Source organism: Panicum virgatum, chromosome 2K (genome assembly GCF_016808335.1).
Source record: "Panicum virgatum strain AP13 chromosome 2K, P.virgatum_v5, whole genome shotgun sequence".
In the NCBI taxonomy this organism is placed as follows: domain Eukaryota; kingdom Viridiplantae; phylum Streptophyta; class Magnoliopsida; order Poales; family Poaceae; genus Panicum; species Panicum virgatum.
This window is the reverse complement of record NC_053137.1, coordinates 53,375,476-53,399,920: the sequence shown is the minus strand read 5'-3', so window position 1 is coordinate 53,399,920 and position 24,445 is coordinate 53,375,476. Positions and strand designations below refer to the sequence as shown.

Here is a 24,445-nt window from a genome sequence, read left to right as displayed (position 1 = left end):
CTGCTCGTCGCGGCGGTCCTCGTTGCGAGGCTATCCTAGTGTAACACCCCTTAATTAGCCCTCAATTAGGAGTGTTAAACGAAATTTGTTAATTCAAATTGGGTCAAAAATATCAAGCCCACGTGTAGCTCTCTCTGCTTTCTCATCCTTGTGCGTGGTCACCGTGGCCAAGTTGACCACGGCGCCGTCCGTGCGCACGCCAAGCGCCGCGTTGTCCGCTCCCGAACTCTCTCGAGCTCGCCTTCTCGTTCGCCACGCGCGCGCCTTCGCCCTCCGCTCGCTGTTGCCGCGCGCGTCGCACCGTCTCGCCACGCAGCCACGCCTGCCATGGCCGCCGCCCGCACCTCCACGCCGAGCCGTCGACCGAGCTCGCCCCGCCCTCCACCAATCCCCAAATCCGCTTGATCTCGTCCCCACGAAGCTCCCGGACCCGACCATCACCTCCACGCCTCGCCGGAACGCCGCCGCAGCGGCACAGTACGGCTGCCGCCCGCCGTGGAACCGCCGCCACGGACCACCTCCTCGCGCTCCAAGGCCACCTACAGGTCCGCGCTGATCTCCTCTCGCTCCTCCACCCCTTCCTCGCCGCCATCAAGCCCTTCCATGGCCGGAATCGCCGTTTCCCTTTCACCCCTCCCCTGTTTTCGCGACCAGGGACCCCAGACAGCAATAGAAAGAATTCCAGGGTGTTTTCTGCGAAGTCCATGACTCAGGTGAATAGTGCTGCGAATGGTTGTTTTGCAATAATTGGCTGAAACTTTGAAAAATCATAGGAAATCATAGAAAAATCAGAAAAATGCAAACTAAAATTTGTTGGATTCCTTGTCCTAAGATCTACAACTTTCCTTACAGGTTGATCTTCAGTTTCTAAATAGTTTTTGCTCTAGTTTAAATGTTAGTTTAAGTGGTTGCAAGCTTTGAAAATGCATAGTAAATAGTGGAAAATGGTAAAAATGTAAAACCAGTTGGATTAGCTTTGATTTGGCATGTAGAACTTAAGAAAAATATTTAACCTGCTGTTTGTTTAATGTTTTCATGATGTATTGATTTAATCATGGTTAATGCTTGTTTACGCTTGTCTATTTAATATCTGTAGTTTTAGATGTTCAAAAATTATAAAATTTATGCAGTAGCTTATTCTTTGCATGCTTGGTTCACTGTAAAAATTTCATGTCCGGAAGCTATGTACATGTGTGTAAATCTATTTTTGTTCAGTTTGTCTTGTTGAGGATAAAATAAATACTTTATTTTATCAATAAATGTTGGTTAATTATTTTTACACTCCTTCTCAGTAGCATATCATGTTGGTAAAATTTGGTTACAAGTTTAAAGCTGTAAATCATGTATCTGCTTTTGATTAGTTGCTAGCCATAGCTTTCCTGTTATACTTGTTGCTAGGCAATCTTTTTCTGCAAGTTTAATTTCAATAATTCATATTGATCTTGCATAATTGAAGTTAGTTCCTAAGATTAGATTGTGGGTTACTTTCATGTCATTTGGTCTTATGTGCTTTTTAGTTAAATAAAAATCTCTAGTTAACCGTCTTGCTCTGTGTATTTGCTTTGTCGTTCTAAGCAAGTTTAGTAATACTTTTTGAAGGAAACACTACAGGCTAAAATAAATTGAATGAATTCTTGTATTGCAGCCCCAACCCATTTGCCTTGTGAGCTCGTTTGTTATGTTTACTCGGTAAATAATTGTCCAGTCATATCTTTTCTATTAGTCGCATTGCATTGCATCATGTGTTGTTTTTCTTATATTCATGCACTCGTATCGTTGCATATCATTTAGGTACGCTAGATGTACAACGCGTGGATGAGAAGCACGTGCTGACGGAACCGAACCACAAGACGGTGAATGGTGGATACATCTAGAAGATGGATGGATGGATTCCAATGTGCATGACCGAAGGCAGATGCTCGCCAAGCGAGTATCATCTAACACTGACTTAGTGTTAATCCCAGGCAAGCCCCGGTGCATAACCTACTATTTTAAATTATGAATTATTATATGTGTATTACTTGTGCATTACGTTTTTAGGAGTTGTCTGGAACATTAGTTGCATGATCCCTAGGTTCCCTTGGTTTTATACTAGTATGTATAGGTCGATAGCACTGCCATGCTTAATAGGTCTCGGTGGAAGTCGAGTGATTTCTTGTAACTCGCGAGCTATAGGGCAAAAGTCGAGTAATTTCCTGTTACTCGCGAGATATCAAAATCCTTATATTTCAGTATATGAGATATGGAATACAATATGGAATGAATGGAAATTTGAGACCGGACGGGGGAATGATGATGAGATATATGTATGGCAATAGGACAGGGTTCCTGGTGTCTTAGCCTCGTCTGTGTCGATTGAGGACCGTACCGTTGTTGGCCCTGCTGATCATGTTTGAATTGTACTAACTGCATGCCGGGAGTAGGAGGTAGTCGAAACCGGTAAGCCTAGTATTGCCTTGTTTCGAAAGTACAGAACTTCTACCCACCCCTTAGAGCAGTCGAGTGGCCGCGGAGAATTGGGATGCATATGTTTACTTTTGGTGGTCTCTTGTTGGGCTCGGTTGACTATATGCAGGTGGGGCGGTTCTGTAGTTCGAGGCGGGGAGGGGAATGGTTGGTTCGTATTGTCCGACGGGGCAAATACGTGCCGTGTTGGTTAGGTCCACCTTGCAAGGTTAAATCGGATCGATTCGCCGTCAGTCGCTCTCGGACATGAGCACCTTGATCTCCGAGTCACATCGTAGTAAAGAAATGAAACAAAACGAGTTGATAAATGCTGATGTTATCTAATTAATTATGTTTCCACCTTGGTTGCTATAGATATGCAAATCATAGATGTTTAGCCAATTTATTGTTATAATTTGGAGCTAAAATTTTGAAGTTAAGGATCTATTTTAGATGCTTTTTGGTAAAACAAACCCACCAGCCAAAAGCCTTGTATGTCTAGATAATGGGCTAAGTATACCCTTAGTCGGGTAAGTCTTGCTGAGTATTAGTATACTCAGGGTTTGTTGTTTACCCTGTTTCAGGTATAGAAGCTAGCCAAGATTCACATCAGTGGGCTCGATGTGACGTCCTCACTTGTTCATAGTTATCATTTTGTTTTATTGGTTCTCAATCAAATTTCCTTCTCTCAGGTCATATTCTCTTCCGCTGCTGTCATTTATTTTATGTAAATTCTAAATTTAAAGCTGTTTTGTAAATATTTATGTTATTATCTATTTTTTTGTGAAATTATATTATGCTGGTACCGTCTGTGCTCGCCGTCGCGCGAGACTTCTGGTGTGTTTCGATCGGCCTGTGGGTTGGAAACAGACTGTCAGGTTACACTTAATTAAGCTAATACGCCTGATGCGTTCAAATGATGGCCATTATGTTTAATTAAACCGTTTAACTTGACGGTTCTATCACACCTAGGCCACTCCGAAGAGCAGAGGAAAGGCGACGCACGAGAGGCGCGCATGCTCTCGAAGCGCAACCTCTTCTACCGGGCGTGCCTCATGGACGCCAGCGCCGTGTCGTGGCTGCTCCACTTGCTCTCCCCCACAGACGCGGCCGTGCAAAGCCCCGCCTAGACTGTCTTTTAGTTATTCGAACATTTGGGTGCTCCTGTCATCTTCATCAAATTTCTTGTTACTTGGGCTCTGATTTGCACCTTAATTCTGTTAATTCACCGTATGCATATTTCTCATCTTTATTAATGAACTTTGTGCATCCAAAGAAACCACTATCTCAATCAAGCTCAAAACAATTGACAAAAGCTGCACATCTTTATGCATAACTTTATGTGTACTGAATATCTGAATATCTGATATTCAGCAAGTGCATACTGAAACCAAACCTGTCTCTGAACTTAGCGCCAAAGCTGGATTGTTGTCCTGTTCGCGAGAAATCTAGTGCTGATTAGCAGAGATTGCAATGCTCATGATTGTTTATTCACTTCAACTTACCATCAGTTATATACTTATATATGCAGCAAGACACAAAGCAAAATTAGTAGTTGATAGCTAGCAGGTAGTAGCTAGTTGTTGCAATGCAACAAGTCATGGCTCAAGTGTTGTGGCAGGTGCGCCAGCTGCAGCCACAAGCATTAGCAGCAACACTAACTCCATCCTGCTCATCATCATCATATGTCCTCTTCTTCTCGCCCTCCTGATCGAGATCGTGCGCCGCCCATGGACGACGGCGGCCACCACAAGAAGAAGAGCCATCAGCAGAGAACAGCTGCTGAGCAAGCTGCCTTCGCCTCCCAGCAGGCTCCCCATCATCGGCCACCTCTACCTCGTCGACTCCCTCCCGAACGGCTCCCTCCGCGACCTCGCTGTCAGGCACGGCCGCAACGGCCTCATGCTCCTCCGCCTCGGCGCGGTCCCGACGCTCGTCGTGTCCTCTCCGCTCACGGTGGCCCGTGGGCAGGCCCGGTCCTGAGGGGGGTCGAGCCGTGCGGCTGCCCCAGGCCCTGGAATCCAAGGGGCCCCTCTCCAAATATGCGTATACTAGGAGTACAAGTCTTCTACGTGTATGTATGTGTTGCAGTCACATTAAACGTATAGTTAATTAGGCCTTACGGATCGGAACATCACGAGATCGTGGCGGAGATTGTGCATGACGAAACTTCTTGTTCCCCGGCAAGAGCCCTCGCACCTCCTGCATTCTCGCCGGCACCTCAACCTACCAATACCAGGACGTCTTGCGTCGTCCTCATCTTCCATTGCGTTATTGGAACCCGAGTCTGTAGCTGCAAGAGGCAAAATCGCCCGAGCGCCATGCACGAGTGCGAGGCGCGTCTCTTGGCTGAGGCGTAGATGGTAAAGCGTGAACTTTGCATTCATTGCAGCTGGTAAGTGAACTCATTGAGCATGGGTTAGGGATGCAATCTAGTGTTGTATACATTGAGCTCCAAGTTCCCGTGACAATTAGACAATTAGTAAACTTCCTTAGCTTCCGCGTGTTCATCTAGTATACCCTTAGGCTTTTGTGCTACTTTCCAATTACCTTTGTTTTTTTTTAAATAGCAACATCATCAATTTGAGTAGAAATATTCAAGACGATGTGGTATGAATATTTGTATTAAGGGCCTCCAAATTTAATTTCGCCCTGGGCCACTAAAATCTCAGGACCGGGCCTGCCCACGGGAGGGGCGGCGAGCCTACCTCCACGAGTGCGGCGGCCGCCCGCCTCCCCACTCGCGGGGACAAGCCCGCCTCCCAGCTCGTGCGACGGCCGGCCGGCGGAGCGCCCTTGCCTCTCCTGCACGGGATTCGGCGAGCGCGGCGGCAGGGCGACGCCCAGACGCGCGGATTGGACGCCGTCAACCCTGTTAGCCGGTGAAGACGAAGAAAACGGCGCCTATGCGGGCGGACAACCGGGAGCCGTTGGATTCGTTTCGAGCGGTCGTGATGCACGAAATGTCAAGCCATGACATGCCTAAGGCATGTCACCCAATCTGAGTCCCGGTAGTACCCCTCCGTTCCCAAAAGGATATACGAGTAGCTCTGTATTCACACTTTCTGATAAGTTAGATAATTTTAAATGTAATCAAATTTATACAAGATGAAATAGGTCTATCAAAAGAGAATGGTGTAGCACAGCAGGAAACGTGCACCATCGAGGAAAGCACCGATCACTTCGAGACCCAGATCGCGTCACCCCCAGGGGTTGCTCGGGCGGACCGCCGCCGCTTCTCCAGAAGAGCTCCCCGTCCCGTCCATCCACCTCGCCGCCGTCGGAGCGTGCCGCCAGAAGTCCGCGCGGGCATAGGGGCGGGGGCGGCGAGGCCTCCATCCACTCACCCCTCCCCCTCCCTCCCCGAGCTGGCCCTCCCCCAAGCTTAAGGTCGCCATGGCTGGACGCTCCACACGTAGAGCGGGTCTGCGGGTCACCGGCGGGCAGATCTGGCCCCTCCTCGGTCGGATCCAGGGACGGCGGCGCCCCCCTCCCCGAGTTGCCCTCCCACAAGCTCAAGGTCGCCATGGCGGGCAGATCCAGCTCCTCCTCGGCTGGATCTTGCACCCCCCCAGTGCCGGTGCACAGGTGGGTGCGAGGCAGGGCTCCGGCGGCCCTGGTGTCTGCCCGGGCACCCCACTCTGCTCTACCGGTGGAGCCGGGCCGGCGGATGGCCATCGGTCACCATCGGCGTGGTGGGTGGGTGGGGAGGGGGTGCAGGCATGGGGCTCTTGCGGCTCCGGTTTTCTCGGTCACCCCGCTCAACTCCGTCAATGGAGCCAGCTCGGCAAGTCGCCAGCGACCAGATCCCCTCGAGCTTCTGCGCCCCCTGTGCTGACAGCGTTGAGCTCACCTACTAGGCGTGGTTGTGGGAGCGCCGGGAGAAATCCCTACCTTGCTTCGTGCTGTCCGGCAATAGCGACACTTGTAGTGCCGCATTCCTCATTGGAGGCTTTGTTGCAGCGCTCCCCTACCTGCAGGTCTGACGGTGAAGGTGGATGCGGGAAACCGCCAAGGAAATCCTATGGCCGGCATTGCGATGGTCTTGTCGACGTTGGTGACACCTACGGGCGCCACTCCCCTTCTTGGAGGCGGCGTCGATTTTTCCTCCCACCCAAGTGTGGTTGCTGATTGCTCCTCCACGAAGCTGGTGTGCTTGTTCTCTTTTCCCCGGTGTCAGTTCTGGTGCAAGGCCGATAGAAACTGTGGATTTCCATTGTGAGTCGCGCGGGTGTCTTCCATTTGGCGCCTCTGCTCCGTCAGCGCTCTTCCTTCTAGTGGTGCCATCAAATATTATGCCGGGTTGGTGTTTCCACTCTGCCACCATTCCCCTGTGAGGTTTCCTCCCCTTTCACGGCGTTGGATGGTGGTACGTGGGAGCCCGGATGTGCTCTCAAAGGTGTCTCCATCAGCATTGAAGGGGAGATCGTTGTTTTTCGGTGAGCCTTGGTCTGCGCCCCTCCTGCCACCGTCAGTCCCCTCTCCGTTGGCCTGACCCTCAGATGGAGGAGGACAATGGAGCGGGGTAGCTACGAGAGGTGGTGTGGAGGTGCAATGGCTGTGGTGTATGTGACGAGTATGCCGTTCGGTGGTGGCTCCAATCGATGCTCTGTGGCCGTCTCTCTAGCTGGTATCCTGGTTTTCTCTTGATCTGTATGAGGTATTGTCCCTAATTTAGGTGTTGTGTTGTGTTGTGTTGGACTGCTGTAAAATTGTTGAATCTCAAATGTTGTAACATTTTAGCTTGCCTAAAAGCCCATCAATGAAATTCAGGTGGTGATTCTCTCCCCCACCGGGTGACCCATAAAAAAAAGAGAATGGTGTGAGTATTTATATTATAAAATACTAAGTATTATTAGATTGATCATGTAATATATTATTTTTATATTAAATATATTGAAAGGTATAAATGTTAGTAATTTTTATATAACAAATTCAAAATTGTTTGATTCATGGGAAAGTGACAGTTGCATTCTTTCTAGGATAGAGCAGTAGTAGGCAAGCAGATAATTATCACGAATTTTTCTCCTTTCCGAATGAATTTGTCTTCCAAGTTGGCATGTGATGACTTGGTTATGCACCGGGGTTAGTGCGATGAATGTTCCTTCTTGAGCCGGACATGGCACGGAGATTCCACAGCATTGCTTGCACTCTATGCGAACTAGCAGTAGTGCACGCATCAATCCAGATTATGACGGTACTGAGTACCGAGACTACTGCCAAGCAACATGCAACTGCGTACTGTATCCTCACACCACGTAACACCGGACCCGTGTATGGAACGTTAATTAGCTTTCCTGAAAAATATCTGGATCCCTCTGTCAACGCCCTACTCGGTCCAATTAGGATTATGATGATGAAATAACGAGGTCAAAAAAGAAATAAAAATAAAAGGGGGAATCCTCAAAGTGCATTGGACCAGTACAAAAGAGGGAATCTTTTACATATATAGGAATTTTAGGTATAATTGGTGTGTTTAAAATTTTCAAACTACCTGTTAGGTCAAGGACATTGTTTTATTCTGGCACATGTCTAGAATTGGTAAAGCTCATTTCCACATCGCCTTACCAAGTGAGAGAGTCAAAGGACGCAACTAAGTGCTCGTTTGGCGTTGTTTAGGTTTCATCAGCTTCGTCCACTGTAGCAATACTGTAGCGCAAAGCCGGCTTCGGTTTAGCTTCGTGCTACAGTAGTGCACCGTGCAGCAATACTGTAGCGCGAAGCTGAAGCACCTCGGAGTGGAGCGGTGCCAAACGAGCCCTAATACATAGCCTACCAAAAATCATAGGCCATCTGCCGGTGTCGATTTTACAATTCCTGGTTGACACGTGACGGGCCTGAGAAGTGAGATTCACCAATCATCATTAGCTCACCGCGGTTAAAGTTAGAGTTAAATGACCCGCAAAAAAAGTTAAGAGTTAGTAAATGGAAAGCGAAAGTTACCCGACGACCACACGGCTGCTCCAGTGGCGGACCCAGTGGGTAGGCCATATAGGCCTAGGACTACCCAAAATTTGAGCAATCTTTTCTTTACTAGTTGATTTCCTTTACTATCCATAATTATTTGAAAACTCTTATAGTTATGTTATCTAATTGTATACTGAATTATACCATTTTGTATCTTGAAGTTTTAACTAGGCATACTCTAAATTCAAATCCTGGGTCCGCCACTGGCTGCTCGAACCTCGCCGCACCACTGAGCACGCGACACCTGCAACGCAGGCGAGCGTCCACCGAAGCGTTCCCGCGTCCACGGGCGGCCGCTATTTCTTCCCACTCCCACACGCATCAGTTCGGACACAACCGCGCCGAGAAGAGAGGAGACCGACGAACGAGAGCGAGCTTGGCCGCCCGCGCACACAACCGCGACGTTTCCCGACCCCTCACTCCACCACCTACTCGGCCGGCGCCGCTGCAGTGCAGAGTCGCGCGCCTCCTTTTTCTTCTTCGTCCCCTACCCGTCACACCCACTCGTATAAACGACTCCCTACGGTCCAGGAAGCCAGCCACTCGCGAGCTACACAACCAGGAGCCGGCCGGAGACAGACGCCACGCCAGTCGCGTACCAGGCCTCCAAATCTGGTCATCCACCGGGACCCGGCAGAGAGGCGTGCAAGATTCCTTCCTCGCCGGGGATCGATTAAATCTGCCGCCGGCGGAGCTCGATCGATCCAGCTTCCGCGGAGAGTCGCGGCGCTTCTTCTTGGTCCCGATTCGCTTGCGGAAGCTTTTCTGGGAGCTTCTGGTGCGCCGGTGAGGAGAGCGAGAGCGATCGAGCAAACATGGCGGCGGCCACTTCCGCTTCTACCATGTCCCTGCTCCCGATCTCCCAGCTGAAGCAGCAGCAGCAGCACGGCGCCGGCGCCGTGGTCGTGTTCCGGCGGCGGCCCCGGGACGCGCGGCGGAGGCGATACGTCGTGCCGGTACGTGCTGACCCCCTCGATCGATTCCCCGGATCGATCGCTTGATAGGAAATTCAATTTTGTTTTTTTTGGGGGAGTCTTTGATCGGTCGTATATGTGTATGTGTAGACGGCGAGGCTGTTCGGGCCGGCGATCTTCGAGGCGTCAAAGCTGAAGGTGCTGTTCCTGGGCGTGGACGAGGAGAGCGGGAGGCAGCAGCAGGGCCAGCCTGGGCAGGGGAAGCCGCCGGTGCTGCCGCGGACGTACACGCTGACGCACAGCGACGTGACGGCGAGCCTGACGCTGGCCGTGTCCCACACCATCAACGGCGCGCAGCTGCAGGGGTGGTACAACCGGCTGCAGCGCGACGAGGTGGTGGCCGAGTGGAACAAGGTGCGCGGCCGGATGTCGCTGCACGTCCACTGCCACATCTCCGGCGGCCACTTCCTGCTCGACCTCATCGCCGGCCTCCGCTACTACATCTTCCGCAAGGAGCTCCCCGTGGTACGTGTCCCGCCTCCTGCCCACACACTCACTCAGTGCCCCCGTTCTATTATTCCTCGGCTTCAAATGGCTCGTCAATGATTCAAAGGGTGGTACCATGCCACCGCCTGGCGAGCGAGACCCCACGTCGATGCGCCACCGCTGCCTGACATCCTCCGAGTCTTGTCGTCGCTGTCCATAGATCCTTAATTGTTCGCCCACGATCCTTAGTTGTTGTCGGAACATAATTTTTTTTGGTTTAAAATTAAACATCTCATCGGTCGGTCATCAGACTGAAGTAGTGTTGGTGGATGTGGGCGGCTGATCTCTGCCGCGCTGCAGGTTTTGAAGGCGTTCGTGCACGGCGACGGCGACCTGTTCAGCCGGCACCCGGAGCTGGAGGAGGCCACGGTGTGGGTCTACTTCCACTCCAACCTGCCGCGCTTCAACCGCGTCGAGTGCTGGGGCCCGCTCCGCGACGCCGCCGCGCCCGCCGCCGGGGACGACGGCTCCCCGGCCGCCGAGGCGACGGCGGCGATGCCCGTGGGCGAGTGGCCGCGCCGGTGCCCCCAGCAGTGCGACTGCTGCTTCCCGCCGCACAGCCTCATCCCCTGGCCGAACGAGCACGACATGGCCGCCGACGCCCCCGCCGCCGGCCAGGCCCAGCAGCAGTAGTGAGGCTGGCCGCCAATGTAAGCCGTAGCTAGACACTAGCGCCTATTCTTTAATTGGTAGCTTTAGCTCAGCTCTACTCCTGCAAAGCTCGTTGTCTCTAGGCTTAGCTTGGTTGAGGTCAGGGGATGAACTCATGAACATGGTGGCGCCTTGTACATAGCTAGTAGTGTGTAGAACGCCTGGTCTGGATGGCAAAACTTGCTAAAGGATGTGCACGTTACTGCAGCTGCAAAAATGGCAGGTTCAAGGGCCGGCAGGCAAGTTTCATCTGTACAAGTACAATGGATCAGCTCTTGGACTGGAACTCCACTAGATTTGTGTAGTGAAATAAAAAAACATGTAAATGGGAATGATTAAATGATTTTTAGTCGACAGTCATGGGTAATGTCACTGTCAGGAGGTGTGAAGGTGCGTCTGAAGTCTGGAACCGGAGGAGAAGTCGTTGCGAGTTTGGTGATTGTGTGGACCGGAGATGGACACCGACACCGGCGAGTCTGGGCTCTGGAGTAACCAGTAGCTGAGTAGCTTTCACGTTTGCGTGCCGGCTCGACGAAACTGGCTTTGGAGCTTTCTCCAAAACTGATGCGTTTCCACGTTGCTATGCTAGGTGGATTAGGGCGAAAGATCGTCTTGCCTTTGCCTGATTGCGTCATTGCTGGAATCGGCAACTTTGTCGGGAGCCGTCGATTTGCTTGATAAGTTTTTTTTTTTGAGGGGGATTTGCTTGATAAGTGCGTACGTGCTCTGCATCGGAGCAGGGAATCACCAGAAACCCGGCATGTCGCATGCCCGACCGGAAAAAAAAAATAGAACCAAAGATATTAGGCTCTTGTAAACGAAACGAAGAAAGACTATTGGGTGCGTTTGATTGCCTGGCTATCTCCTAGCCAGGCCCCCCTTAGCCAGTTTCGGCCTGTTTGCTTACCTGTATAGGAGCTGAGGCCTGACCCGAGTAATGCAATGCAACGACACCCCCTAGCCTGGCCAGGCGGGAACGCGGGGAGGCCGCGTACTAGCGGAGCCAGGCTCCTTTTGCTGGGGCGTACAAGCGTCGGGTGGCTCCGCGGATGCAAGCAGCCCAATCCATAGCCACCCGTATATAAGCAGGCGCAGGCGCTGGCCCTAGGGTTACCGCCGGCTCTTCTACTGTTCACTCATCTCGCCGCCAGCGTCTCGCTCTTCTTTCTCTGGTGCTCCTGAGCTCGGCGCATTCCCTCACCGGCACCGCCGCACCGCCGGCCGTGCTGGTAATACCGGTTCACAGTACCATGGTTCACGAGTCACAATATATTTTCACAGTCACAATACTAAGGTAACACTAAGGTCCACAGTCACAATACCATGGTTCACAGTCACAATAATTGGCTTATAGTTTTGGGAGTTGGCAAATCACAAGAGTTGGCTCATTGTTCTTAAATCAAGCACACTACTACCATCCATTTTACAAAAGCATGCCTTAGCGTCATATTTCAAATTACAATAGCAGTAGTATGAAACATGTGACACAACACCTAATGGCTGATTAAACCACCAGAACCAGTCGCAAGCAAAAGTTGGAACCAACATAAGCCCTCCGAGCAGTGACCATCACTTCATCTTCAGCACAATACCAAACAACATGGCAAACAAAGCCCCAACCAAGCACACTACCACCATCCATATCCTCTTCTTCTCCCCTAGTTCATTCCTAACTATGACTTGCAATGCACAGCAGCAAGACTGAGAACCTCCACCGCATGGCCACCTCTTCCTTCTCGATTTGAAGCACCTCCTTCTGTCTTAAAAAGCTCCAGCTTCTCCAATTCCAAATCTTCCTTCTGCACTTGGAGAGCTTCCTTTTCTTCCAAGGTCTCATTCTTTAGAGCTCTTTCTGCCATCATGTCTACCTGGTTGCGATCTGTCTTTTCCATGAATTGATCAACCATATCCCAGAGGGTCAGGATGACGTGCTGGGCTCTTGGAGGCCATTCTTCCTCCATCTAGTGCAAAAAACGACACCTCTTCGACTTGTCCTGCATATATTGCACGTTGTAACAAAGTAAATAAACGAAAATATTGGCCTAGTTACATGAGCACAGTCCTACTTAACATGTTCAACCAAAGTCCCACCTCCAAGGGACAGCACAAGAAGCGTCGCCCAGTATGCTTGCCTTTCCGGCAGAACATGCGCCTTGGGTGTTTGCCATGCCGGCACCTGACCAAAGACTCATGGTTCACTCCACCCCAAGTGTCATCCTCCATGCCGTCAGGAAAAACAGTAACAGAGGATGTCTATCAAAGGCGAAGATTAAAATAACCAAATTTATCATCAATTGTTGTTACCCTCAACAACGAATGCATAAACCATGGCAGCACTATTGGGAGATGAACACTAACCGGAGTCAATGGTGATGAATGGTTTGTTGCACGCCCAGTAGATCGATTGTTAGATGTGTTGTGGCCGTCATCACCTTCACCGACCAGCGAATTGGATCGAGTGCGTGCGGGGGATGAGGGTGCGCTGCATCCACCAATCCCCTGACATGGCGCCCTCGCAGCACTGCTACTACCCTCCCGCCGATTCGCCTCCCAACGGCCAATGTACCGCTCGCACCTTACACAGTGGTGCCCCGGCCGGCAATCGAAGGGGTCGGTCTGCTCCTCAGTAGGAGCATGAGAACTCACCTCTTCTGAGCTCGATGGGCTTGGACTTCGGCGAGAGGAAGGAGAGGCATGTCTACGAGATGAAGGAGAGGACGACCGGCGATAGGACGGAGAGGAAATGCGCCCGGCTGGAGATCTGTGCCGGCGCTGCTCTCCACCACGGCCGCCGGCCATAGCTTCCGCACAGGGTGCCGAGGAAGAAGATAGGCCGTGTGGGGACTGGAATGGATTGCGGTGAATGAGACGGAAGTCACCCCTAGGGTTACAGCTGCGATGAAATGGACCATCGAGAAAATCGTGAAGTCACCGATTTGGGCTAGGAGGTGAGCCCAACAACGTGGCCAAGCAAAACCAAACACAAGCCTTCATTCTCCACTGATGCAGGCCAGGCGGGTAAGCAGGCTACCAAACACAATCCGGCCTTACCCAGCCAACAAAACAAAGCAAACCAAACAGAGGGGGTTGGCCTGGTATACACAGGCTTGGGCTGGACTGGCTAAAAATCTAAGCCTGGCTGGCTGGAGCGCATGAACCAAACGCACCCATAGTGTACAAACTATATATAAGGCGTGCATGCCTTTTTTTTCTCTGTACACCAGCTCATCCGTCATCAAATGGCCATTATTCCTACCGCACTGTCATCTAGTACCTTCTCATCAGCTCATCAGTCAGCATGATGTTAATTTTTGGGAGAGTTTTTTTTTCCTGAAGTACTAGTAAAAACTGGAGATTCTGAACTCAGAAAGCCCATAAGGCCCACATGTTGCCCCAATGAAAGCCCACTGGGCATTAAACGGGCTTTCAGTTAGAAGCAGCAGCGTCAGAAACTCAGAACCAAAGCCCACGAGGCACTTCACGCCGTCGGCCAGCATCGGGTGCTTTCCGTTGCGTTCCTGGCTTCCTCGCCTCTCACACCACTCCCCACTCTCCCAGGGAAGCGAAGCGCTGCTCAAAAAAAAAAAAAAAAAAAGGAAGCGAAGCGCACGCGCCCCGCCCTCCGGCGAGCCCCCGCCCGCCGCCGGCGGATCGGATCGGATCCGGATCCGGACCCGCTCTGGCACCGCCGCGCAGCCAATGCCGACCCCGAAGCAGCGGCTCCCCTACTCCACCGCCGGCGGGGGCGGAGGGGGGAGGCGCGGCGCCTCCGGCTCCGGCGTGCTGCCCCCCGTGGTGGTCCTCGTGTTCCTCTTCGTGGTCGCGCCTTCGCTCTTCTTCGTCGTGCGCAGTGGAGGCCGCGGCCACGTCCACGTCGCCTCCGGTGCGATTCGCCTCCCTTCCCTAGTTCCCTGAGCCCCTGATGTCTGGTGCCGTGAATTGTTAATCTGGGGTTATTGTTGCGCGACGAGCACCTAGATTGGGTGGGTATCGGTTGAATTCGTGTATATTGTGGGATTGATGGGCTTTCCAGCAGTAGTTCGGCGCGGTTTAGCTGGAGAACGCCATCATGGCATCATCTGTGTAGCTTTGAATGATTTAGGGATTTGTCATTTTAATGCCAATGGAGCTGTTGCTTGTTCTGTCCGTTTTGATGCAAAATTTGAGCATGTTGCTCTGTGTAAAAGGGCAATGCGACCCTAGCAAGTTTAGGATTTGTTATCCTCTAGCACTCAGAGGTTACACTTCGCTGTTGCTAGGTTTGATGTATGATATAGAGGCTGACACTGTAGGCTGCCACTGTGGAAATTGAAGTGCATTCATATAATATGATTGTGCTCTAACAAAACTTTACACATTTGGGTGCAAACAGAACTGTATAGTGGGTGGTCCTAAGCATGCTGGGCATTACCATTGGCTGAGACAAAATATTGTTGATATAAGAACATTATATATGATTCCTCAATCCACATTATGTCATTGTTAGCAGTGAGAATACTGTACTTTTTGAATTCACTGTTTCACTTGAGATAGATAAGTGATGGCATCTTTTGTTTACCTGCAGACCCCAAGGTTAGGAATGGCGATCAGGTACTTATCAAACTCAAAAGGGATGCAATTGCTTCACTATCCTAGTTTTTCAGGATTCATTTCACTTTATGAATTCCCTTGCAGGAAGCAGTGGCAATGATGAATCTAAAATCTATTTTGCCAAAGGAGGTCAGAACATCTTGCAATCAGTCATGCAATGTTTCTTCTGTTATTTTTATGTTTCTATATTTCTTTTATTGTACATAGTCACACATGCTCTATTTGCCTTGGATATTGACTTCTCCATGTTACTAATACTAAGTCCAGATGTTTCTACTTTTGAATGATGTTCACGTAGCTTATGCACCAAACTATGTGTAGTATCAATGGATGACCCATGTCAGAATGAGGTGACCATAGCATAATAGCCAGTTATCCTATCTCTCTTTTTATTTCATTCTCAGCAATTAAAGTTGTGTCCCTGTCTCATGTAATTTTCTGTTATAGAAAATAATTTTCATGACCTAGCATATTGGCTATTGGTTCTACTGTTGCAGTCTGTTTATTGAATGTTCGTGTAACTATCTATCATCATGTTGGTCGCATACTCGCATATGAAACTGCCATTTGTCTTTTTTTTATCTGACCTTAATTTCTTTTTATTTGCCCTTTTTTGGTCTTCAGGTGATTGATGCTATAGCTGCTAGTCAACAAGAAGCAGGCACATTGAGTCTCGACTTTTTTAGGAATCATGAATCTCCCTCTTGGAAAACTGATGATCTAGTCACTGACAATGGTATGTATGCCGATGACAAGGCTAAAGCTGAAAACAGTGCAGCAGAACATGATTTACCAACAAATAAATCACCCAAAGATCTAGGTACAAATATAAACATGAATTTCAGAAGCCATTTCCATCTTCTGATTAGGTACACCTGGAAATAAAGTTTTTTTTTAATGCAGATGGACATCAAGTTGACACAGCAGCAAAAATAGCTCGAAGGGTAACAGTACTAACCTTGCCTTGCTCTGGTCTCTGTTGATAAGCATTTCTCACATCCTTGTTCCTTGCCTGGATACTGTAGAAACTAAGGGAGAAGAGGCGTGAGAAGAGAGCAATGGATTTGCTGAGTAAAGATGATGAAGCGCGTGTTAAGCTGGAGAATGCTGCTATTGAGCGATCAAAGGCTGTCGATTCTGCTGTGCTTGGGAAATATAGCATATGGAGGAAAGAGAATGAGAATGAGAATTCAGACACTACAGTTAGGTTGATAAGGGACCAAATTATCATGGCTCGTGTCTATTCTGCGCTTGCTAAATCAAAGAACAAGAGTGGTCTATTTCAAGAACTGCAGACCCGAATCAAGGAAAGCCAGCGGGCTGTTGGAGAGGCTGCTGCTGATGCTGACCTGCATCACAGGTATGAATCTGTTTCACTTCTTTTCTTATTCTATAAAAGTACTTACTTTGCTTTCTTTTAATACAAATCATCTACTTTACAGCGCTCCTGAGAAAATCAGAGCAATGGGTCAAGTTTTATCAAAGGCTAGAGAAGAAGTGTACGATTGCAGAGCTATAACTCAGAGACTGAGGGCTATGCTTCAGTCAGCTGATGAACAGGTCAGGAGCTTGAAGAAGCAGAGTACATTTCTTAGCCAGCTGGCTGCAAAGACAATTCCAAATAGCATTCACTGCTTGTCTATGCAACTGACAATTGATTACTATCTCCTCCCCCTGGAGAAACGGAAATTCCCAAGGAGTGAGAACTTAGAAAACCCAAGTCTCTACCACTATGCACTTTTCTCAGACAACGTCTTGGCAGCTTCTGTTGTTGTGAACTCGACCATCATGAATGCCAAGGTAATTTGCATGTCCTTTTATTCAATTGTACCACCACTACACTTAAAGGAAGAGACAATAACTAGCTGACTTATCGTCACCGATCACATTGGTGGTTTCTAACATTGATTGCTTCGAATGACTGTTTCAGGAACCAGAGAAACATGTTTTCCATCTTGTGACTGATAAGTTAAACTTTGGAGCCATGAACATGTGGTTTCTGCTGAACCCACCGGGCAAGGCCACCATCCATGTTGAGAATGTGGACGAATTTAAGTGGTTGAACTCATCATACTGTCCTGTGCTGCGGCAACTTGAGTCTGCTGCCATGAAAGAGTACTATTTCAAAGCTGATCGCCCCACCACTCTCTCAGCAGGTTCTTCAAATCTAAAGTATCGGAACCCCAAGTACCTCTCTATGCTGAACCACTTGAGGTTTTATCTCCCAGAGGTCTATCCAAAGTTGGATAAGATACTTTTCCTCGATGATGACATAGTTGTGCAGAAAGATTTGACAGGGTTGTGGGATGTTGATCTTAATGGAAAGGTCAATGGTGCTGTGGAAACCTGTGGGGAGAGTTTCCACCGTTTTGACAAGTACCTTAATTTTTCAAATCCACATATTGCTCGGAACTTTGATCCAAATGCATGCGGCTGGGCTTATGGGATGAACATCTTTGACCTTAAGGAGTGGAAGAAGAAAGATATTACTGGGATCTACCACAAATGGCAAAACAAGGTGAGATTTCTACTCTTGTTACTGAGTTGCATTGGTATACAGATGGAAGATGTTTTACAAAACCCTATATTCTTAGTTTACACTCAGCATATCTCACATGATCCTCTTCCTGTTATGTTCTTCCAGAATGAAGACAGAGTTCTTTGGAAGCTTGGGACACTTCCGCCTGGCCTCTTGACCTTCTACAAATTGACGCATCCCCTGGATAAGTCCTGGCACGTTCTTGGATTGGGATACAACCCAAGCATAGACCGTTCGGAGATAGACGGTGCTGCTGTTGTTCATTACAATGGGAACATGAAGCCATGGTTGGAGCTGGCAATGACCAAGTACCGACCATATTGGACCAAGTATATCAAGTATGATCACCCTTACATCCGTGGATGCAACTTGAGTGAGTAGAGAGATGCGAAGAAAAACTGACAGAGCCAGCTGGACAGAAGTGTTTGGTCCCATGTCATTGCGGCACCGAATCTTTATTCAGCGAAGCAGTATTACCTGGAGCTATTGATTGCCTTCCCTCCGCATGAGAAATCGCTGATGGACGATCTCACGAGTGATGTATATAGCTAGCTGTTTTTTTATTCAATTATATGTGCATTTTGTTTCGCCATCAGAATTGTCGGGAGAGAAGCTGTTAAAATGTGCGTGTGGGGTTGGTGCTCCGTGCTCATTTTGAGGCGTGTCTAGAGAATTGAGTGTTGTCGCCATTGCATTGCGTTATGTACCAGATGATCTGAAGTACAAGCCAAAGGCATGAATCAAATGAATTAACTGATACCGAACTATTTCTCTGCTGTCTTATGATAAGCAGTATCCTGCTGAAGATGATTCATGGATCCGGGTAGCCATTTCTCCGAATCTTCTTCATGAATTTCAGCTCCGCTCCCAAATTCTTGTACTAAACATGTCCAGCTCCATGAACTCCGGCTTCAGAAAAAATTTGGAGCTAGGGGTTAGCTTTATGTTTTTCGGAGTTCCTTAAGCATCTCCAAGAGTTTTTTTTAATTTCATTCTCTAAATCATAATTTCGAGAGTCATCTGTATAAAAACCGTTTTCTATATATGTTCACTCTCCAACAGCTTTTCTATATCTTGTTTATACTCTAGAGAGCTATTTTCATTATCTATCTTTAGCTAGCGAGAAATTCGGAATAGATGATGGCTGTATTTGGATAACCACTTAAAAAAGCTCATGGAGGGTATTTTTCTATCAAAATCTCTATACCTAACAATTGGGATGGATATAGAGAGTCTCTTGGAGTTGCTCTTAAGTGGTGCGCCAAAAATTCTATTTCATACCTTCTCAGAGCAACTATTACAGTTGGAGAGGAGCCAGCGAGATCTCATGTGGCGGAGAGAGAAAGTACGAGATAGACGTAGATGGGCGCCTCATGAGACAACGATAAAAAGCCGACGAAATGTACTGTAGCAGCCCCTTTTCCAATTCTATGCTTTCATGATACAGCTGAGCATTAAATTTTGATAGAGCTCACTGGAGTGCTTCCCAGCCGGCAAGCGGGCGTACTTATTAGCCATGCTCTCATTGAGTTGTATTGAAATTACCCACCAATATCGTTATGGAGATACCCTTTCTCGGAAAAAGAAAAGATCCCAATCCCTTTCCCTGTGCGCTTCTTCTTCCCGTCCAGTCGCATCTAAGACGCCACCCCCGCCCCTTCGAAGTTCCTCGCCGGCCGATCAGCTGGTGGTGGTGGGTGCACAGTTGGGCAGTCCGATCAGCTGGCCATCATGGCTGCCACCGGCTGCGCCTGCGTCAGCCACCACCAAGAGGAGCAGCGCTGCCGCCGCCGCCGCCGCTGCAAGCAGTGATCCCAGTGTCACGATGCATGAACGACATTTCTGGTAGCGGCGGCGCACGGCCCTCAGCTCCTTTTCCGGCGGTGGCTTGTGTGATCCATGATGCTAGTTGCCACCTGTTTCAGGACCAGGAGCTAGGCACGTCAGTTGATTGGCGTTCGTCCCAACTGAAGTGACGGCCTAAACAATGCAGGCAGGGCATCCATAGGTGCCGCCGAAGGACCCAACACTCGTTTTCCAAAATCCAAAATTGTGGCGAGCACCACGAGCGCAGATCATCTAGTAAAAAAAATGTTACCCGCCACCCAGCAACCAACACTCTGTGCTGCTGATCCAGCCACCCATCTAGTAAAAAAATGTTACCCTAGGAGAACTGAACAGTTTTCTGCTAAACATTCTCTGTTTCAACATTTTAGTTTGATCTGCTGCTTCTTTTTTTTTATGTGAAGACTTCGGACTTAGTGATCCTAATTTTTTATTTCAAACTAAGGGTACCGGCTGGCAGCCTGTCTTAATATGTTATTAGAGTGTGTCATCACTGATTCGTTGTTTGACTAACGAGGTATATTGTTTCTTATACTATGTGGATCGACCAATTAAGTATTGGATAACTTGTTCAGATCAGAGCAGACTTGGGCATGCTGACCAAGCGACTAGAAGACTGACCAAGCAGCGCTTGCTCTGCGCTGGCTCAAAGGAGGAAGAGGTGAAAAGCAAGGAGAAGTGCCTATAAGGTCAGTGCCTCTTGAATAATTACCTTTGGTTGTTATGATGAATATAAGAGATGGGAATGATTTCTCCATATATCAAGTCCGGCTGCACGCATTTGATAAGTTTTTTTTATGACCTTGAAGCAAGATATTGTTGTAGTCAACGGTGCTAGAGCAAGATTGTAACACCCCGGGTGTTAATCACCTATAATTAATTTTAATCATGGCCATTAGTTTTAAATTTAGATGACAAAACCCCTAGTTAAAACTTTGATGTTTAACTCGGGCCGGACCGGTTCGACCGGTGTGAGTCGTCGGTCAGACCGGTTGATCCGTATGGCCCACAATCATTAAAACCGGGATCTCTATCTCTCTCACAGTTCTCTCTCTCCCCCTCACGTTCACTCTCTCTCTATTCTCTCCTTCTTCCTCCTGCTCGAACTAAGCTGAGGAGAGCTCGTTCCACCGGCCCCCGCCATTGATCTCCTCCCTTCGGCCGCCCTACTTCGATTCCTTGCAACCGGAGGTTCCCCACCACCTCCTCCATCTTCCCCAACCCGTGGCCAAGCTCCACCTCGGCCCAATCGACAGCAATCGAAGCTCCTCCGGCCGTTCACCATTGGAGCCGCTCGAAGCTTGGGGCCGCCGTCGATTTGCACTCTCCTGTCGCTTCTCCTCACCCCGGACCCCAAGAATCGACTCCCCGGTGAGCCCTCAACCTTCCCCGCCTTTTCCCCATAGTTTCCTCACCGAAGCGCGGCCACACGCCGCCCGCGCGCTCAGGTTCGGATCATCTGGCCTAGGGCCGGATCATCCGGCACCTTTCAGTGGCAAAAAAGTACTATTGGGCCGGATCATCCGGCCTATGGTCGGATCATCCGATCAGCACAGACCTTTAGTATTTGTAAAATACGTAGAAAATTATAGAAAAATGGAAAAAAAAATACAAAACCAATTTTGTTAGCTTCATATTTTTATTCTCTATATAATAGAACCGTAAAATGTGTTATTTGACAACTTTTACTATGTAGTTTTAATTATGCTAGATAAAATGCTTCTATAGTTTGTAAATGCATAATCAGAACTAGGAAAGTGCTAAAAATGTAAAACCAGTTGGGTTAACTTTGTTAGACTCGTGTAAGGTTTAATTAACCTCCTCTTATGTAGTTGTTTAGGTTTAGGTAATAGTGACTTTGTGCTTGTATTGCTGCACTTTTTGTTGCATCGTCCATGCATTTATACATATGCATTATTGCATCTCATTTAGGTACGCTAGATATACGTGTGGACGCAACGTGTGGACATGAAGCACGTGGTGTTGGAGCCGAACCACAAGACGGTGTTCGGTGGGCATCTCCAGAAGATGGAAGGAACCGCTGAAGCAACTGAAGACCCGACCCAAAGTCGGAAGGGCCCAAGGCCTTAATCGTATTAGCACTAACTTAGTGTTACCCTCAAGCAAGCCCCGGTGCATGACCTACTATTTTAAATTATGACTCACTATATATTTATTGCTTGTACATTACGTTTCAGGAATTATTTGGAACCCTAGTTGCATGATCCCTAGGTTCCCTCGAGTTTATACTAGTATGTATAGGTCGATAGCAATGTTATGCTTTGTCACTCGCGAGATATAGGATGGTTAGAAGTCGATTAATTTTCGGTTACTCGCGAGATATAGAGTTATCTTTATATTCTAGTATATGAGATATGAAATGCAATATGGAAATGAAGAAAATTGGAGACCGGACAGGGAATGAGGATGAGATGTAGGTATGACCACAGGACAGGGTTCCTGGGGTCTATCCCCGTCTGTGTCGATTAAGGACGGGCCATTGTCGGCAGTGCTGATCGGGGATTGAATTGTACTAACCACATGCCGGGAGTATGAGGTAGTCGAAACCGGTAAGCCTAGTACTGTCTTGCTTCAAAAGTACAGGAACCCGCACCCAACTCCTAGGGTAGTCAAGTGGCCGCGGAGAAAGGGGTTGCATATGTTTACTTTTGGTGGTCTCACGTAGGGCTCGGCTGACTATATGTCGTTGGGCTGATTCCTGTAGTTCAAGGCGGGAAGGGGAAGGGTTGGTGCGTGTGGTCCGACGGGGCTTATGCCTGCCGTGTTGGTTAGGTCCACCTTGTAAGGTTAAATCGGATCGATTCACCGTGTCTCGCGGTTATGAGAGGCTTGATCTCTTTGTCGCATCGTAGTAATAAGATAGAACGTGAATTATATACGATGTTGATTGCTTTGCATTATTATTTATTTCTCTACCATGTTTGCTCTAGTTGTCATGCAAATATTAGATGAGGGTTAGGCTAAAAAGAAACTTTGAGCTAAAATATTGAAAATAAGGATCCACTTTTAGACGTTTTTCTGCAAATAAACCACCAGCCAAATGCCTTGCATATCTAGATATGTGGGCTAAGTATACCCAATAGTCGGGTAAGTCTTTGCTGAGTATTAGTTACTCAGGGTTTGTTGTTTATCCTGTTTCAAGTATAGGAGCTAACTAGATTTCACATCGGTGGGCTCAATGTGGCGCCTTATCTTCACGTCTCGGTAGTTCTCAACTTATTTAGTTTATTTTATTTATTCTCCAGTAAAAATGCTCTGCAAGTTAGGTTCTCTTCCGTTGTTATCTTTTCTTTTGTAAGTTTTAAATTTAAAGCTGTTTTGTAAAAACCTTAATATTACTTACTATTTTTGTAAGATTATACTGGTATCGTCTGCGCTCGCCGTCGTGCGAGACTTCTGTTGTGTTTCGATCGGCCTGTGTGTTGAAAATAGCATGTCAAGTTACACTTAATTAAGCTAATACGTCTGATGCGTTTAAATGATAGCGGTTACACTTAATTAAGAGTTTTAATTTAGCGGGTCCGTCACAAAGATGACCGATATCGCACTTGGCGGCATGGGGAGGATCGTCAAAGTCGCGCTCAGGATCAAGGAGGCTGTGCAGACGGTTAAGCGGAATGAGGAGGAGTGCCGCGACGTCCAGAAGTGCGTGGCCAGGGTCACCGCGCTCCTCAAGCGGCTCGATGAGACGACAGAGACGATGGAAGACGAGGTGATGCGTGGCCCGCTGGAGGATCTGGCAGTGTCCCTCGAACACGCCCTCGTGCTCGTCACGGAGTGCCAGCAGAAGCACATCTTTGGCCGCTTCTTTGGGTCTGGGGACATGGCCAAGAAGCTGGATAGGGTGCAGAACGATATAATGAGGAAACTGCAGCTAGGAAACTTTGCCACCATTGTCCAAGCTACCGTGATGGTGACAAACATTCAATCTGCTGGTTCTCTGCCGCCTCTGCCGCCGCCACCCCCAGAGCGAGTGGTTATTGATGGTAAAGCTAGTTTCATATCATTGTTTTACCACTTGCAATGGCACCTTCAAATGTAACTAAGGCCGTGTTTAGATCAGGGGAGGTGTAAACGCAAAAAAATTTTGCGTGGGAATCTTCCCAATTTGAAGTACTAAATGAAGTTTATTTACAAAACTTTTTGCACAGATGTGTTCGTGAGACGAATCTAATGATCCTAATTAATCCATGATTAATCAATAATTAGCGGATGGTTACTGTAGCATCACTGTTGCAAATCATGGATTAAGTAGGCTCATTAGATGCGTCTCGCGATTTACAGCCCAACCATGCAAAAAGTTTTGTAAATAGACTTCATTTAGTACTTCAAATTAGCAAGATTCCTTTTCACTTTAATGCGTTTACGGCTTTTTTTGTGTTTACGGGGTGGGATCTAAACACACCCTAAAATCATGTGATGTTTTCCACAACAGACTTTATACAGCTCAGTTTCTCTGAGTTGAAGGCTGCTACAGAGGACTTTTCAAGCAAAAACATCATTGCAAAAGGTGGCTTTGGTACAGTCTACAAGGTACATTGCATACTTAGCAATATATGGATGTCGTGTTGTTTTTTTATTCCTTGAATTTTTGTAGGTTTTGTATCCTACCTTTGCAGAGGCCGTTGTATGATCCTAATATGATTATATCACCTTGATGCAATTTTCTAATATTAATAAAACTTCCCATATTGGAAAAAAGTAATTAGAACTGGTGGTTATACTTCTCAGGGTGTGCTACACAACGGAGGACAAGTGGTCGCCATCAAGAAACTTCATGTTTTGTCTTTTGCTAATGATGACGAGAGCAGACTGTATGATGAAATTAATATCGTTTTGAATTTGAAGCACAAAAATATAGTTAGGCCTCTGGGATATTGCCACAAAATCAAAATGGTCTTGGTGAAACGTGAAGGGAAATTTTTTC

At 48.1% G+C, this 24,445-nt stretch overlaps 2 protein-coding genes and 1 long non-coding RNA gene across 4 annotated transcripts; 2 read left to right on the top strand and 1 right to left on the bottom strand.

Annotated features, from left to right (window-relative positions):
* The first annotated feature begins 8,745 nt into the window (after window positions 1–8,745).
* Window positions 8,746–10,883, top strand: LOC120685287 (protein STAY-GREEN, chloroplastic-like). Its single transcript, XM_039967114.1, has 3 exons — window positions 8,746–9,368; window positions 9,477–9,851; window positions 10,173–10,883. The coding sequence occupies exons 1-3, from the start codon at window positions 9,228–9,230 to the stop codon at window positions 10,503–10,505; spliced, it is 849 nt and encodes a 282-aa protein (XP_039823048.1). The 5' UTR covers window positions 8,746–9,227; the 3' UTR covers window positions 10,506–10,883.
* Window positions 9,749–18,421, top strand: LOC120685276 (polygalacturonate 4-alpha-galacturonosyltransferase-like). 2 transcript variants are annotated; one of them, XM_039967110.1, is made up of 9 exons: window positions 9,749–9,851; window positions 15,088–15,113; window positions 15,198–15,242; window positions 15,738–15,933; window positions 16,017–16,057; window positions 16,139–16,473; window positions 16,556–16,913; window positions 17,044–17,631; window positions 17,758–18,421. In XM_039967110.1, the coding sequence occupies exons 3-9, from the start codon at window positions 15,210–15,212 to the stop codon at window positions 18,031–18,033; spliced, it is 1,827 nt and encodes a 608-aa protein (XP_039823044.1). In that variant the 5' UTR covers window positions 9,749–9,851; window positions 15,088–15,113; window positions 15,198–15,209; the 3' UTR covers window positions 18,034–18,421. The 2 variants fall into 2 exon arrangements, with proteins under 2 accessions (XP_039823044.1, XP_039823038.1); XM_039967104.1 differs by lacking the exon at window positions 9,749–9,851 and adding an exon at window positions 14,049–14,406.
* On the bottom strand, window positions 11,851–13,404 carry LOC120685291. Its single transcript, XR_005679461.1, has 3 exons — window positions 12,882–13,404; window positions 12,615–12,776; window positions 11,851–12,517 (listed from the first exon to the last, which is right to left on the bottom strand). It is a non-coding gene; the product is annotated as an uncharacterized LOC120685291 (long non-coding RNA).
* Window positions 18,422–24,445: the final 6,024 nt, after the last annotated feature.

Excerpts from the sequence above, each read along its gene's own strand:
- LOC120685287 (XM_039967114.1), top strand. The coding sequence starts at position 9,228 with ATGGCGGCGGCCACTTCCGCTTCTACCATGTCCCTGCTCCCGATCTCC. Across the intron at positions 9,369-9,476 it reads GGAGGCGATACGTCGTGCCG|ACGGCGAGGCTGTTCGGGCC; the intron begins GTACGTGCTGAC and ends GTGTATGTGTAG. Across the intron at positions 9,852-10,172 it reads TCCGCAAGGAGCTCCCCGTG|GTTTTGAAGGCGTTCGTGCA; the intron begins GTACGTGTCCCG and ends GCCGCGCTGCAG.
- LOC120685276 (XM_039967104.1), top strand. The coding sequence starts at position 14,223 with ATGCCGACCCCGAAGCAGCGGCTCCCCTACTCCACCGCCGGCGGGGGC. Across the intron at positions 14,407-15,087 it reads CCACGTCCACGTCGCCTCCG|ACCCCAAGGTTAGGAATGGC; the intron begins GTGCGATTCGCC and ends GTTTACCTGCAG. Across the intron at positions 16,474-16,555 it reads GATGCTGACCTGCATCACAG|CGCTCCTGAGAAAATCAGAG; the intron begins GTATGAATCTGT and ends TCTACTTTACAG.